The sequence below is a fragment of the Mirounga angustirostris genome, unplaced genomic scaffold (genome assembly GCF_029215605.1).
Source record: "Mirounga angustirostris isolate CCGP_5_RB_7025 unplaced genomic scaffold, mMirAng1.0.hap1 SCAF_6, whole genome shotgun sequence".
NCBI classification, from domain to species: domain Eukaryota; kingdom Metazoa; phylum Chordata; class Mammalia; order Carnivora; family Phocidae; genus Mirounga; species Mirounga angustirostris.
The window spans coordinates 47630615-47647455 of NW_026991714.1; the positions used below are offsets into that span (position 1 = coordinate 47630615).

A 16841-nucleotide genomic window follows, 5' to 3' on the forward strand; every position below is an offset into this window, starting at 1 on the left:
ATTCCTTAAAAATGTAAAGGGAAAGGAAAATATAATACTAAATCATCTTACCTCCTCTTCTTCCCTTTGCATCTTAAAATTATCCTCCATACTTTCTTCTTCCTCCTCTCTAGAAGGCCTGTCTATGTCAGGTTCAATTAATTCTTTTATAAAATCCTATGAGATAAAACAATAGTACAAATAGTATATAGTTTAGTGTATATTAATAATTTTTAGTATATACTAATCATTCATTCAAAAATTTAATGAGCATTAATCTTGCACCTGGACACTGTGCTAGGGATAATGACAAAAAGGGTAATAAGAATAGCCTCTGTCCTGTATCATATGACCTCACTGATACGAGGAATTCTTTTTTTTTTTTTTAAAGATTTTATTTATTTGAGAGAGAGAATGAGCTAGAGAGAGCGAGCACATGAGAGGGGGGAGGGTCAGAGGGAGAAGCAGACTCCCTGCCGAGCAGGGAGCCCGATGCGGGACTCGATCCCGGGACTTCAGGATCATGACCTGAGTCGAAGGCAGTCGCTTAACCAACTGAGCCACCCAGGCGCCCCGAGGAATTCTTAATCTCAGGAAACAAACTGAGGGTTGCTGGAGTGGTGGGGGGTGGGAGGGATGGGGTGGCTGGGAGATAGACATTGGGGAGGGTATGTGCTATGGTGAGCGCTGTGAATTGTGCAAGACTGTTGAATCACAGATATGTACCTCTGAAGCAAATAATACATTATATGTTAAAAAAAAAAAAAAAAGAAGAAGGTAGCAGGAGGGGAAGAATGAAGGGGGGTGGAAATTGGAGGGGGAGACGAACCATGAGAGACGATGGACTCTGAAAAACAAACTGAGGGTTCCAGAGGGGAGGAGGGTGGGAGGATGGGTTAGCCTGGTGATGGATATTAAAGAGGGCATGTTCTGCATGGAGCACTGGGTGTTATGCACAAACAATGAATCATGGAACACTACATCAAAAACTAATGATGTAATGTATGGTGATTAACATAACATAATAATAAGAAAAAAAAAAAAGAATAGCCCCTGTCCTCCTATGACCCAGCAATTGCACTACGGGAATTTACCCCAAAGATAACGATCTAAATTATCTAGTGGTAATTTAGTGATCTAAAGGGGCACCTGCACCCCAGTGTTTATAGCAGCAATGTCCACAATAGCCAAACTATGGAAAGAACCCAGACGTCCATTGACAGATGAATGGATAAAGAATATATGAGATAGATAGATAGATAGATAGATAGATAGATAGATAGATAGATAGATGATAGTGGAATATTACACAGCCATCAAAAATGAAATCTTGCCATTTGCAATGACATGGATGGAACTAGAGGGTATTATGCTAAGGGAAATAAGTCAATCAGAGAAAGACAATTATCATATGATCTCACTGATATGTGAAATTTAAGAAACAAAGCAGAGGATCACAGGGAAGAGAGGAAAAAAATGAAACAAGAGGAAACCAGAGAGGGAGAAAAACCATAAGAGACTCTTAATCATAGGAAACAAACTGAGGTTTGCTGGAGGGGAGGGGAGTAGGGGAATGGGGTAACTGGGTGATGGACATTGGGGAGGGTATGTGTTGTAATGAGCATTGGGTATTATATAAACTGATGAATCACAGACCTGTACCCCTGAAACAAATAATACATTGTAAGTTAATTAATTGAATTTAAATTTTAAAAAAAGAATAGCCCCTGTCTTAAGAAGCTTAACAATTTAGTGGACAAGAAAATGCTATGGATACATATAGTCACATGGTAGGAGCACCTAATCTATGGTAGTGGATGTGGTAGTGGATGTGGTAGTGGAAAGAGAGGATTGGTCAGGAAGGTTTCCTGGAGGACATAATGTCTCAGTTTCTTCTTGAAGGATGAGTAAGGGAAAAAAGCATGATTCTAGGCAAAGGATGATGCATGGGCATGACTGGCTCTTGAGAACAAAAGTAGTTAGTAGGACAGAAACTTAGGGGCAGATGGACAGGAGCACAGTCATAGAGGAAGGGCTAGAGTGTCATTCCAGGGAAACTGGATTTTATCCTGAAGGCAATGAAGTACTAATAAATTGATCTGTTTTGCATTTTAAACAATCACTCTAGCAGCAGGAGAGTAGATTTAAAGAGAAAGAAGGGAGAGAGGGAGGAAGAGTGGGAAGAAGAAAAGACAAGAGTAGAGAATGAACATAGGGTTGCAGGAATGAAGAGGAGGAGAAGGATTCAAGAGATATTTAGGAGTTAACTCAGTGCTGGAGTGATTAGATTGATATGGGATGCCTAGGGAAAGGAAGCATCTTGAATGATACCTGGTGAATGGTTTAGGCCACTACATAGATGATAATGCCATTCACAGAGAAAATGAACAAAGTTGCATAAGCAGCTTTGGGAAAATAGATAAGTTCAGACTAGGCTATGTGACTTTAAGGTACCACTAATATATCTAAGTAGAAATATTCAGTAAGTAGCTAAATACACAGATACAGAGTTTAGATGGAGGCATTTGGGCTAAAGATAATCATTTAACAGTTATTTGCATTTAGTCGAAGCCAAGAAAGTAAATTATATTACCAAAGGAGAAGTTGTGAAGTTGCTGGAGGATGAGGGCTTAGGACAGGAACTTAGTCACATACAAGACTAGGGAAGAAAGACAAGTCTGCACAGAAGGCCAGAAGTTGTGTCAGAAGTCTGACAAAGCCACCAGGAAAGTCAAAAGAAGAGAAAGAAGGATTCAACAGTGTTGAATACCTCAAACGAGTCTACACAACTACTGACTGAAAAATGTCCTTCAGTTTATGGCAATGACGTGTATAAAACAAGCTAATAATAAGTTCAATATCTACAATAGGAAAATGCATAAATTATGGTATAAACTAAGTCAGATGGTCCCTGACTTATGATGGTTTGACTTAAAATTTTTTCAACTTTACAATGGTACAAAAATGATCCACATTCAGTAGAAACTGTCATTTGAATTTTGAATTTTAATCTTTTCCCAGGCTAACAATACGTGGTTCAACTCTCTTTCATGATTCTGGGCAGTGGCAGTGACCCACAACTTCTAGTCAGCCTCATGATCACAAGAGTAACCAACTGATACACTTAACAACCATTCTGTTTTTCACTTTCAATACAGTATTCAATAAATTACACGAGCATGGACTCTTGGTTTCCGCTTAGGTCATGACCTCAGGGGTCTTGGGGTCGGGCTCCACACTCAGCAGTGAGTCTGTTTGAAAGATTCTCTCCCTCTGCCTCTCTCCCCTCAAATAAATAAATTTTTAAAATGAACAAAAAAATAAATTACATGAGATATTCAACTTTTTCTTATAAAATGGTCTTTGTGTTAGATGATTTTACCCAACTGTAGGCTAATGTAAGTGTTCAAAGCACGTTGAAGATAGGCCAGGCTAAGCTATGATGTGGGGTAAGTTAAATGTATTAAATACATTTTCGACTTACAATATTTTCAACTTACAATGGGTTTATTGGGACATAACCCCAACATAAGTCAAGGAAGATCCGTATTTTGCTACTATAAATAATGCTGTATTTAGCATTCTTTTTTATTTATCTATTTATTTAATTCCAGTATAATTAACATACAGTGTTATATTACAATATAGTGATTCAGCAATCCTATACATTACTCAGTGCTCATCGTGATAAGTGTACTCTTAATCCCCTTCACCTATTTCACCCATTCCCCACCGACCCACCTCCCCTCTGACAACTATCAGTTTGTTCTCTATAATTAACAATGTTTTTTAATCTCTTTTTCCTTTGTTCATTTGTTTCTTAAATTTCACGTAAGAGTGAAATCATGTGGTATTTGTCCTTCTCTGACTGGCTTATTTCACTGAGCATTATACTCTCTAGATTTATCCATGTTGTTGCAAATGGCAAGATTTCATTCTTTTTTATGGCTGAGTAATATTCCTCTGTGTGTGTGTGTGTGTGTGTGTGTACATCATCTTTATCCATTCATCTATCGATGGACACTTGGGCTGCTTCCATAGTTTGGCTATTATAAATAATGCTGCAATAAACATAGGGGTTCATATAACTTTTCGAGTTAGTGTTTTCATATTCTTTGGTTAAATACCCAGTAGTAGGAATACTGGATCACATAGTAGTCTTGTTTTTAAGGAACCTTAAGTCTTGCTTTTTGAGGAACCTCCATACTGTTTTCCACAGTGGCTGCACCAGTTTGCCTTCCTACTAGCAGGGCACAAGAGTTCCTTTTTCTCCACATCCTTGCCAACACTTCTTGTTCCTTGTGTTTTTTATTTTAGCCGTTCTGACAAGTGTGAAGTGATATCCCATTGTGGTTTTGATTTGCATTTCCCTGATGATGAGTCAAGTTGAGCATCTTTTCATGTGTCTGTTGGACATCTGGATGTCTTCTTTGGAGAAATGTCTGTTTATGTCTTCTGCCCATTTTCTAATTGGATTATTTGGTTTTTTGGCATTGAATTATAGTTCTTTATATATTTAGGACACTAACCCTTTATCAGATATGTCATTTGCAAATATCTTCTCCCATTCAGTACTTCTCATTTAGTTTTGTTGATTGTTCCCTTTGCTGTGCAGAAGCTTTTTATTTTGATGTAGTCCCAACAGTTTATTTTTGCTTTTGTTTCCCTTGCCTTAGGAGACATATCTATGAAAATGTTACTACAGTGGATGTTGGAGAAATTACTGCATGTGCTCTCTGCTAGGAGTTTTATGGTTTCAGGTCTCACATTTAGGTCTTTAATCCATTTTGAATTTATTTTTGTGTATGGTGTAAGAAAGTGGTCCAGTCTCATTCTTTTGCATGTAGCTGTCCAGTTTTATAATTAACATTCTTTTTTTTTAAGATTTTATTTATTTATTTAATTATTTGACAGAAAGAGAACATGAGCAGGGGGGAGGGGCAGAGGCAGAGGAAGAAGCAGGCTCCCCACAAGCAGGGGGAGCCCGATGTGGGACTCGATCCCAGGACCCTGGGATCATAATCTGAACCAAAGGCAAGTCACTTAACCAACTGAGCCACCCAGGCGCCCTATAATTAACATTCTTATACAGATATATATTAGAATTATCAAAATATAACTACAAAGTTATATTTAACCTGTTTAAAGAAGAGATTAAAAATATGAATAAAGAGAGAAAGATTACAAGAATGATCAGATTTGAAAAAGAACCAAACAGAACTTTAACAATTAAATTTAAAAACTGAACAGAAAGGTTTAATAGAAGATTAGTGAACAGGAAGGTAAACCAGAAGAAATTATTCAGGATGCAATGCAGAAGCAAAGAAAAATATGAAGTAAGGTTAAAAGACATGGGGATAGATTTCAATATATATCCATTCAGAGTTCCAGAAAGAAAGGAGAGAGCAAACATAGTAAAGACAATATTTGAAGAGGTAACAGAATTTTCCATATCTAATGAAAGATACCAAGTCAAAGATTTAGGAAACCAAAAGAATCCCCAGCAAAATTTTAAAAGAAAAGGAATTCCACACCCTCATATATCAGAGTGAAACTGCAAAATGCCAAAGACATAAAGATCTTTTTTCTTACTTTTTTATTGTTATGTTAATCACCATACATTACATCATTAGTTTTTGATGTAGTATTTCATGATTCATTGTCTGTGCATAACACCCAGTGCTCCATGCAGAACGTGCCCTCTTTAATATCCATCACCAGGCTAACCCATCCTCCCACCCCTCTCCCCTCTAGAACCCTCAGTTTGTTTTTCAGAGTCCATCGTCTCTTATGGTTCATCTCCCCCTCCGATATCCCCCCCTTCATTCTTCCCTTCCTACTATCGTCTTCTTTTTTTTTTTTTCTTAACATATATTGCATTATTTGTTTCAGAGGTACAGATCTGTGATTCAACAGAAAGACATAAAGATCTTAAAAGTAGCCAAGGAGAAGAGAGGGATCAACTTCAAAGAACTGACAGCTGAATTCTCAACTGTCAGTTTGGTAACAATAAAATCCAGAAAACTGTAGAAATAGTATCATCAATCGGCGGGGAGGAAATAGTATCATCCTAGAATTGTATACCCCACAAAAATTGTTAAGAGTGAGGGTGAAATAAAGACATTTTCAGACAAAAAAAAAAATAAGTTTGCCTCCAGTAAATCCTCACTAAAGAAAAATTTAAAGCTTAAGGCAGAAGAAAAGTGACCTTGGGTAGATCTGAGATATCTGAAGGAACAATAAAGAAATTAAACAAAAAATCAACTCCAATCACTAAAGGCATTCCTGCTAAAGTCATAAATAAGAAGAGGATGCTTGATATTGCCACTACTATTTAACACCAAATTGGGAGAATTAGTCATTGCAGTTAGACAAGAAAAAGAAATTAGAGGCATAATAATTGAAAGAAAGAGGTAAAATTATCTATCTGTAGATGATTTGATTAAATATCTGGAGACCCCAAAAGAATCTATTGAAAAATGACTAAAAGCAATAAGATAATTTAGTAAAGTCACAGAATATGAAATAAAAATACATAAATCAATAACATATACACAGTTACCAGTTAGAAGATACAATGGTAAAGAAGATCCTATTTAAAATAGCAAAAAATAGGGGTGCCTGGCTTGGTCTCGGGGTTGTGAGTTTGAGCCCCATGTTGATTATAGAGACTACTTAAATAAATAAAACCTTTTAAAAATAAAATAGCAAAAAATAAAATGAAATACTCAGGCATAAACCTTACAAGAAATGTGCAAAATGAGTAAACCATAAAACATTATTTAAAGGCATTTAAAGTAGATATCCTATATTTTTGGATAGGACAACTTGACAACATAATTATCTCTGCTCTAAGTTAATATATAAATTTAGTATTACCCCAGTCTTTAAAACTCATATTTTCCCAGAGGTAGATTACAGTTACATAGAAGAATAAATAAGCAAGCATAGGGATGAAACCCCTGAAGAAGATCAGTGAGGAGGGCTGGCCCAGCCAGATATGAAAATGCACAATGGCGCCTCAAAAACTAAAATATTGTGGTGATGACCCATGAAGAGATAGATTAATAGAAAATAACAGAAATTTCAGAAACAGACTTAGGTTGAATATAGCTATTTTCAAATGCTGGAAAACACTAAAACATGGAATGTTGTAAAAACTATAATGTGGAAGACAAATCAGCCTTGTTCATATCAACCCGAAAGTCTAAACAAGGACCAGTGAGTAGAAAAAGTTACAAGGAAACATATTTCATCTAGTTCAATAGAAAAAATAACATTATAATAGTCAGTGGTCACCAAAACAAATGGGCTAATTCTGAAAGTAGGTCTCTGCCACTTCAGACACTCAAACATAGGCATAATGATCAAGGGTGGGTATTATACATCTGATTCACGCATCAGATGTTTTGCTGAATTCAATCTCCCTTAAAATCCTTTCTGTTCTTGGGGCGCCTAAGTGGCTCAGTGGTTAAGCGTCTGCCTTCGGCTCGGGTCATGATCCCAGCGTCCTGGGATCAAGCCCCACATTGGGCTCCCTGCTCCATGGGAAGCCTGCTTCTCCCTCTCCCTCTCCCCCTGCTTGTGTTCCCTCTCACACGGTCTCATTCTCTGTCAAATAAATAAATAAAATCTTTACAAAAAAAAATCCTTTCTGTTCTTAAGTTTCTATGATTCTGTATAGTTCTCTAATTTAATTTTTTCATAGATCTGTTGTGTAGCCAAGATCATGTCTGTGGTACTTAATTTTCTAAAACTATACTGGTAATTTTTTTTTTCTTTTTTGAGAGAGAGAGCTCATGGGGTGGGAGGCAGAGGGAGAGAGAGAATCTTAAGCAAGCTCCATGCCCAGGATGGAGCCCGATGTGGGGCTCCATCTCACAACCCTGAAATCATGACCTGAGCCAAAACCAAGAGTCAGACACTTAACCGACAGAGCCACCCAGGTGCCCCATGTAATTTAAGACTTCTAATGTTGATGAAATCATTCAGTGATTAATTCAAAATAATTCTGGCCAAGATCTGGGCAGCAAAGAAAAATAAGCATTTGTAAAAGATGTATAATTTAGAAAGGTGGTGTTTCTTCAGTGTTTAAATGTAAGATAAAAGTCCCACATGTGTGTAGGTAGAAGCACGCCCGCCCCACCACTCCGGCAGACCCTAGAGCACTGACAGAGACGCCATCACATCTCTCCTCCACAGTTCACAGCTCTGAAAGCTATGTGGGCTTCTTCAGTCTTTACTGGAAACCAACTCCTTCAAACAGACTGAAGTAAAACTAAACATTTGTGATTGCCATGAAGCACAGGATATTCATTAATTTGGGATCCTCGGTAAACAGTGGTAGTTAATACCACTGGATTAGCACAGTCATGTGTGGGGTGTAGAATAAAAAGTAAAAGCAAGTCAAGGACAGAATATCAACATTTAAGAGACAGGCAGTGGAGGAAGACCAAAAGGAGAGTGAAAAGAAATAAAAAAGTAGGAGAAAAAATTTTTGTCTTGTGAGGAGAGATTACAAAAGGAGTGAACGACTAGTCAACAGGGTCAAATGCTACAGAGAAGTCAAGTTAAATACGGCATTGGGGTTCCTTGGATCTGACAATAAGGAATCATTACAGTACCTCTCAATAGTTTCAGCATTTTAAGAGAAATGATTGTGATAGGAAGGAGAGAATGAAGTAGTAGAGAAAAAGACATGCTCAAGGGATCTTTTAGAATGAAAGCAATGGCCATGCTTATAGATTGTTTATATATCGACACAGTGGAACTACTAGAGAGGAAGACATTGAAGATACAAAAGAGAGAGGACAGTGGGCTGGGATTAGGTGCTCAAAGGAAGAAATAACCTTAAACAGGAAGACTGAGCTTGGAGGGGAGGAGGAAGTGTACGCAGAAGCAGACCAGTCTAAGGACATGCCTCAGGAAGTGGCAGGCAGCTCCCCCTCCGAAAGCCATCCTTTCCTTTATGAAGGATGAAACAAAATCATCCTCTAAGAAAGTGAGACGAGATGGTTAGATGGATGATTCTTTCCCTCAGAAGGGAGAAGAGCTGGGGCGCCTGGGTGGCTCAGTCGGTTAAGCGTCGGCCTTCGGCTCAGGTCATGATCTCAGGGTCCTGGGAACGAGCCCCGCATCTGGGCTCCCTGCTCTGCGGGAAGCCTGCTTCTCCCTCTCCCACTTCCCCTGCTTGTGTTCCCTCTCTCGCTGTCCTCCTCTGTCAAATAAATAAAATCTTAAAAAAAAAAAAAAAAAGAGAGAAGAGCTGCCAATGCTCTAGGTCAGGGGCAAAATTCTCTTCAGGTAGGGTAAATAAATGAGGACTCAGAATATGAATTGGAAAAAGTCACTGAATCCTTACCTATTGAAAAAAAGGGGGGGGGGCGGTGAAATACAGGAAGAACCAGAATAATGATCAGGGTCAACACACAGCAAATACCTCTTCTCCAAATAGGTGTTCTTTTTCTTCCTTTGTCAGTAACTTTATTTTTCTGCCTCTGATCCCAGAAAGGAGGTGAGAACATGTGGTGATCCATTCATAACATTCTCTCTGAGGAAAGAGAAAAGATAATTATTAAGCAGAAAAAACAGATTATACCAACTCATTTATTCACTCACTTCTATTGAGGAGCTACTAAGTGCAACTCTTCTAAATACAACTCCATTCAATTAACTTGTTATCACTTCAGTTCAAAGATTTGTGCAGAAATAATTTATGAATACAGATCTAAAATCATATCATCTCTTATCAATAGAGTTTGAGATCTGGGTCGTATTGGGACAAGGAGCAGTGAAGTGCCATAAAACAAGATGAAGAAAGATTGCTGGATTTATTATGGGCAAACGGTCTGTCCCAACAAATGGTTCACAACTGACCAGGTCAACTGGGATTGCATAACAAGAACAATAAAAATAGCCCACATTTACATGGCATTAATTATATGCCAGATTCTGTTCTAAGCATGTGCAATATTAACTCATTTGATCTTCAGTATGGAAATAGGTGCTATTATGGGGCGCCTGAGTGGCTCAGTCGGTTAAGCATCTGCCTTTGACTAGGGTCATGATCCCAGGGTCCTGGGATCAAGCACCACATCAGGCTCCCTGCTCAGCGGGGAGCCTGCTTCTCCCTCTCCCTCAGCCTCCACTTCCCCTGCTTGTGCTCTCTGTCAAATGAATAAATGAAATCTTTTAAAAAAATGAAATATATGCTATTATTTTTGAGGTATAGCTGAAATAACATTATATTGAGAACTGATGGTTACCAGAGGGGAGGTGGGTGGGGGGGATGGGTGAAATACAGGATGGGGATGAAGGAGAGCACTTGTGATGAGCACAGGGTGTTGTATGGAATTGTTGAATCACTATATTGTACACCCAAAACTAATATAACACTGTATGTTAACTGGAATTGAATTAAAAATTTAATTTTTAAAAAAATGTATTAACCCCAAAACACACACACAAAAAAAGAAATAACATTAGTTTCAGGTGAACAACATAATGATTTAATATTTGTGTATATTGCAACATGATCACTACAATAAGTCTAGTTAAGGGCGCCTGGGTGGCTCAGTCGTTAAGCGTCTGCCTTCAGCTCAGGTCATGATCCCAGGGTCCTGGGATCGAGTCCCACATCGGGCTCCCTGCTCCGCGGGAAGCCTGCTTCTCCCTCTCCCACTCCCCCTGCTTGTGTTCCTGCTCTCGCTGTCTCTCTCTCTGTCAAATAAATAAATAAAATCTTTAAAAAAAAATAATAAGTATAGTTAATATCTGTCACCATATATAGTTACAATTTTTTTTCTTGTGATGAGAATGGAAATATGTACTACTGTCATTCTCATTTTTTAGATGAAGAAACTGAAGAACAGAGCAGTTGAACATCTTGCCCAAGGTCATATATATAGTTAAGCATGGCACTTGGACTCTAATCCAGGTGCTATGGGCTTTTAACTACTACAAAAATATTACTCCCCCACCTCCATTAAAATGAATAAAGATTGGAGGCACTGTTTGGGGGCAGTGCCTGGGTAGCTCAGTCAGTTAAGCGTCTGACTCGTGATCTCAACTCAGGTCTTGATGTGAGGGTCATGAGTTCAAGCCCCACACTGGGCTCCACATGGAGTCTATTTAAAAAAAGCAGCAGCAGCAGCACTGTTTTGGAAAAGGTGCTCACCCCTTATCTGCTGAGATACAGGAAAGGTCTACAGCAGATCTCATCCACCTAAAGTGTATAGTAACACTACATTCACTTAACCAAGATCTCTGAACATCTCAGATCAGGCTTCCATGTTTAAAAGAGATGTGATTCCTTATTAGTGAATAGTAGCAGAGTAAACTAGGAAACATTATCCTCTCTGGGGATGGAGATCTGGTCACCTTAACATCAAAAAACTGTACTGTGTGGTGAAATAATGACCCACTTAGGTTCCTGAAATCAACCATACAGAACTGTAATATGTCTTATATTTTTCTCATTATTAGACTTAATTCTAATTGTGGAATTATTATGAAATGTCAGAGCCACAAAATTTTAGAAATCCAATCTAAAACCTTATGTTCTAGATAAGGAAACTGAAGCCTATGGGGGTTGAGTAAGTTTAGCACAGCTTCATTAGTGTCACTGATAAATTTCAATTCTGGATTCAAGGGTTAGGATGATGTCTTACTGCATATCAGAAAGAGGATCAAACAAGGGATGTGAAAGTATTGGGTTCTAGTCCTAAGTTCATCTAATTGGTTGACTTCTTGAGTAAATCCTTAAAAGTCTTCTATTTACTAAAAACAAATGAGGTTGAGGGCGCCTGGGTGGCTCAGTTGGTTGAGCATCTGCCTTCGGCTCAGGTCATGATCCCAGGGTTGGGATCAAACCCCACATCAGGCTCCCTGCTTAGCGGGGAGCCTGCTTCGCCCTCTCCCTCTGCCTGCCGCTCCCCGATTGTGCTCTCTCCCTGTGTCAAAAAAATAAATAAAATCTTTTTTAAAAAATGAGGTTGTTGGTTTACTCCAGGTGACCCTTATGCAGTGGGGAACTGGCAAAAGCCATCTTGTGGGGTGGGGCGTCCTAATTTGTAACATTTGCTGATTTCCATAGCATACACATTCCCACTGTGGCAGTTTCAATGGTATTCATCAATTCAGTATGTTATCACTAAATGTGGAGCTGGGAATGGGTGTGCACAGTCAGCTCTTGCTTGCCATTGTGAATCGCCATCATACCACTGCCCCTAAGGATCCTTCTAGCTACAAAACTGAAGCATATATTATTTAACTTTATTGTACTACAGATCAAAGAGTTAATTTTGAAAATAGTAACAATATTTTTGAAATCTTATTTCTTCAGAGTTAATTCATCATTCATGAGAAATAAACTATTTTCTAGTTGAATTTGTATAATGTGAACCAGATCCTAGTCATTTTCTTATAAACTTCTGAGATATTGAAAATACTACCATAAGACTTCTGATGGGGGGGGAAATCAGTAGGTGTGTTAATGTTACTTAATTTTTTTCCTAGAAAAGTCTCCATCTCCTAGAGATTCTGAAATTAGTAAGATGGTGCACATAAATTATTTTACAACCTAATTTGTTTTAAAGATTATATTTATTTTTTATTTATTTTTCTGACAGAGAGACACACAGACGGAACACAAGCAGGGGGAGTGGGAGAGGGAGAAGCAGGCTCCCCGCCGAGCAAGGAACCCAATGCGGGGCTCAACCCCAGGACCCTGGGATCACAACCCGAGCCAAAGGCAGACACTTAACGACTGAGCCACCCAGGCACCCCTTACAACCTAATTTTTAAAAATAGTGAGACCTATCCCATATGTAAGACATAAAATACATATGTAGAATTTAATAAGAACAGTCATGTAAACATCACACAGGCCAGAGAAGAGAACGTTACCTGTACCCTATAGGCAAGTCCTTATATACCATAATGTATTTATCCATTCCACTGTCTATCCACGGTCTGAAATCATGATCTCAGCTATACCATATGAAACTAGAAAAGAAAGAGCAAATTAAACCTAAAGAAGTAGAAAAAAAAGGAAATAATAAGGACCAGACTGGAAATTAAGGAAATAGAAAACAGAAAAAAAATCAATGAGACCAAAAGCTGGTTTTTGAGATCAAGAAAAATGATAACTCTTTTTGTAGACTGATGAGGACAAAGAGAGAGAAGACACAAAATTTCAATAACAGGAAGAAGAGTGTGCACATCCTATCATTATTAAAGGATAATAGGAGAATATTATGAACTATGTCAATAAACGAAACAACTGAGATGAAATCACAAATTCCTTATAAAACCAAAGCCACTGAGCTTACTCAAAAAGAAAAAGATCATAAGCCTTATATCTAATAAAGACATTTCCTTGAATCTATTGAGGAAATTAGATAGCCTTTTATCTGAATTGCTCTATTTTTGTAGTTCACAACCTTCCCAGAGCCCAGATGGCTTCACTGATGAATTCTACCAAACATTTAAGGAAGAAATAATACACAATTCTACACAAATTGTTCCAGAAAATAGAGGACTCCTTCTAAGAGGCCAGCATTACCCTGATATCAAAACCAAACAAAGGTATAAGAAAACAAAACCATATAATCAATATCCCTCATGAACGTCAATGCAAAAATTCTAAACAAAACTAACAAACTGAATTTTGCAACATATAAAAAAGATAATATATCATGATCAAGTGAGGTTTATCCTAGGGATGCAAGGTTGGTTTAATGTTCAATTCAAAAATCAATCAAGGTACAGTAGTTGCCCCTTATCCATGGGGGATATGTTCCAGGACCCCCATTGGATGCCTGAAACCACAGATAGTACCAAACCCTATATAAACTACGTTTTTTCCTATATGTTATGTATAATAAAGGACACAGTAAAAGATTAATAACAAATAATAAAATAGAACAATTATAACAATATACTGTAATAAAAGTATGTGAATATGCTCTCTCTCTAAACATCTTACTGTACTGTACTCATCCTTTTTGTGATGATGTGATAAATGCCTATGTGATGAGATGAAGTGAGGGGAATGACACAGACATGTGACCTTGTGATGCTACATCAGTAGGAGGACCATCTACTGTGCTGGGCTGTGTTGGGCCGTGGGTAACTGAAAAGGTGGAAAGTGGAACTGTGGATAAGGAGGGACTACTGGAATTCACCATATTAGCAAACTAAAAAGCACAACTCATATGATCATCTCATTCGATGCAAAAAAGGATTTGAAAAAATCCAACATTCATCTTTGACTTTAAAAAGTTTTTTCAGGGGCACCTGGGTGGCTCAGTCACTTAAGCGTTAGACTCTTGGTTTCAACTCAGGTCATGATCTCGGGGTCATAAGCTTAAGCCCCACATTGAGCTCTATGCTCAGCGCAGAGTCAGCTTGGGATTCTTTCCTTCCCTCTCCTACCCCCATGCTCCTCCCCGCCCCTGCTCACACGCTGGCTCCCTCTCCCCCACCCCTTTTAAAGTAAATAAATAAATAAAAATCTTTAAGAAGCTTTTTCAGCAAACATGGACTAAAAAGGAACTTCCTCAACCTGATAAAGGGCATCTGTGAAACACCTACAGCCACGGTTATACTTAAGGATGACAGAATAAATACTTTTCCCCTAAGACAGACAAGGCAAAGATACCAGCTTTCGCCACTTTTATTCAACCTGGTACTGGAGAGTCTACGTAGTGCAAAAGGCAAGAAAAATAAATAAAAGGCATACAGATTGGAAGGAAGAGAGAAGACTGCTCCTATCTTCAGATGCCATGACTGTGTACAGAGAAAAGTCTAAAGATTCTAAATGGGAAAAAACCGCTTAAAAAAATAAGTTCAGCAAGGTCACAGGATATGAAATCAATATATTTTAAAAATCAATTATAATTCTATACATTAGCAATGAATAATCAGAAATTGAAATTACAAATGAATCACTTACTAAAAAAAAAACAAAAACAAATGAAACACTTATAATAGTACCAAAATATGGGGCGCCTGGGTGGCTCAGTTGGTTAAGTGACTGCCTTCGGCTCAGGTCATGATCCTGGAGTCCCGGGATCGAGTCCCGCATCGGGCTCCCTGCTCAGCAGGGAGTCTGCTTCTCCCTCTGGCCCTCCCCCCTCTCATGCTCTATCTCATTCTCTCTCTCAAATAAATAAATAAAATCTTTAAAAAAAAAATAGTACTAAAATATGAATTACATAGGGATCAATCTGAAAAAAGATGTGTAGCAGCACCTGGGTGGCTCAGTTGGTTAAGCGTCTGCCATCAGCTTAGGTCATGATCCCGGAATCCTGGGATCGAGCCCCATGTAGGGCTCCCTGCTCCATGGGGAGCCTGCTTCTCCCTCTACTCTTCCCGTCTGCTTGTGCCCTCGCTTTCTCTCTCTCATGCGCTCTCTCTCACAAATAAAAAAATAAATTCTTTTTTTATTATGTTATGTTAATCACCATACATTACATCATTAGTTTTTGATGTAGTGTTCCACGATTCATTATTTGCGTATAACACCCAGTGTTCCATTCAGTACATGCCCTCTTTAATACCCATCACCAGGCTAACCCATTCCTCCACCCCCCCTCCCCTCTAGAACCCTCAGTTTGTTTCTCAGAGTCCATAGTCTCTCATGGTTCATCTCCCCCTCCGATTTCCCCCCCTTCATTTTTCCCTTCCTACTATCTTCTTCTTCTTCTTTTTTTTTAACATATACAGTATTATTTGTTTCAGAGGTACAGGTCTGTGATTCATCAGTCTTACACAATTCACAGTGCTCACCATGGCACATACCCTCCCCAATGTCTATCACCCAGCCACCCCAGCCCTCCCACCCCCCACCACTCCAGGAACCCTCAGTTTGTTTCCTGAGATTAAGAATTCCTCATTATCAGTGAGATCATATGATACATGTCCTTCTCTGATTGACTTATTTTGCTTAGCATAATACCCTCTAGTTCTATCCATGTCATTGCAAATAGCAAGATTTCTTTTTTCTTGATGGCTGCATAATATTCCATTGTATATATATACCACCTCTTCTTTATCCATTTATCTGTTGATGGACATCTTGGCTCTTTCCATAGTTTGGCTATTGTGGGCATTGCTGCTATAAACATTGGGGTGCAGGTGCCCCTTCAGATCACTACATTTGTATCTTTGGGGTAAATACCCAGTAGTGCAATTGCTGGGTCATATGGTAGCTCTATTTTCAACTTTTTGAGGAACCTCCATACTGTTTTCTAGAGTGGCTGCACCAGCTTATATTCCCACCAACAGTGTAGGAGGGTTCCCCTTTCTCAGCATCCCGCCAACATCTGTCGTTTCCTGACTTGTTAATTTTAGCCATTCTGACTGGTGTGAGGTGGTACCTCGATGAGGTTTTGATTTGGACTTCCCTGATGCCCAGCGATGTTGAGCACTTTTTCATGTGTCTGTTGGCCACCTGGATGTCTTCTTTGGAAAAATGTTCATGTCTTCTGCCCATTTCTTGACTGGATTGTTCTTTGGGTGTTGAGTTTGATAAGTTCTTTATAGATTTTGGATATAGCCCTTTATCTGATAAGACATTTGCAAATATCTTCTCCCATTCTGTCAGTTGTCTTTTGGTTTTGTTGACTGTTTCCTTTGCTGTGCAAAAGCTTTTTATCTCTATGAAGTCCCAATAGTTCATTTTTGCCCTTGCTTCCCTTGCCTTTGGCGATGTTTCTAGGAAGAAGTTTCTGCAGCTGAGGTCGAAGAGGTTGCTCTCTATGTTCTCCTCTAGGATTTTGATGGACTCCTGTCTCACATTTAGGTCTTTCATCCATTTTGAGTCTATTTTTGTGTGTGGTGTAAGGAAATGGTCCAGG

General features: G+C 38.7%; 1 protein-coding gene across 1 annotated transcript in view; it reads right to left on the bottom strand.

Annotated features, from left to right (window-relative positions):
• Positions 1–16841, bottom strand: part of AXDND1 (axonemal dynein light chain domain containing 1) — a 112633-nt gene that overhangs the window by 22839 nt on the left and 72953 nt on the right. Inside the window, exons 20-21 of the mRNA XM_064594249.1 lie at positions 9419–9529; positions 52–156 (exon numbers count right to left, since the gene is read on the bottom strand). Of these exons, the coding sequence (XP_064450319.1) occupies positions 52–156; positions 9419–9529 (216 nt within the window). The remainder of the gene's footprint in view (positions 1–51; positions 157–9418; positions 9530–16841) is intronic.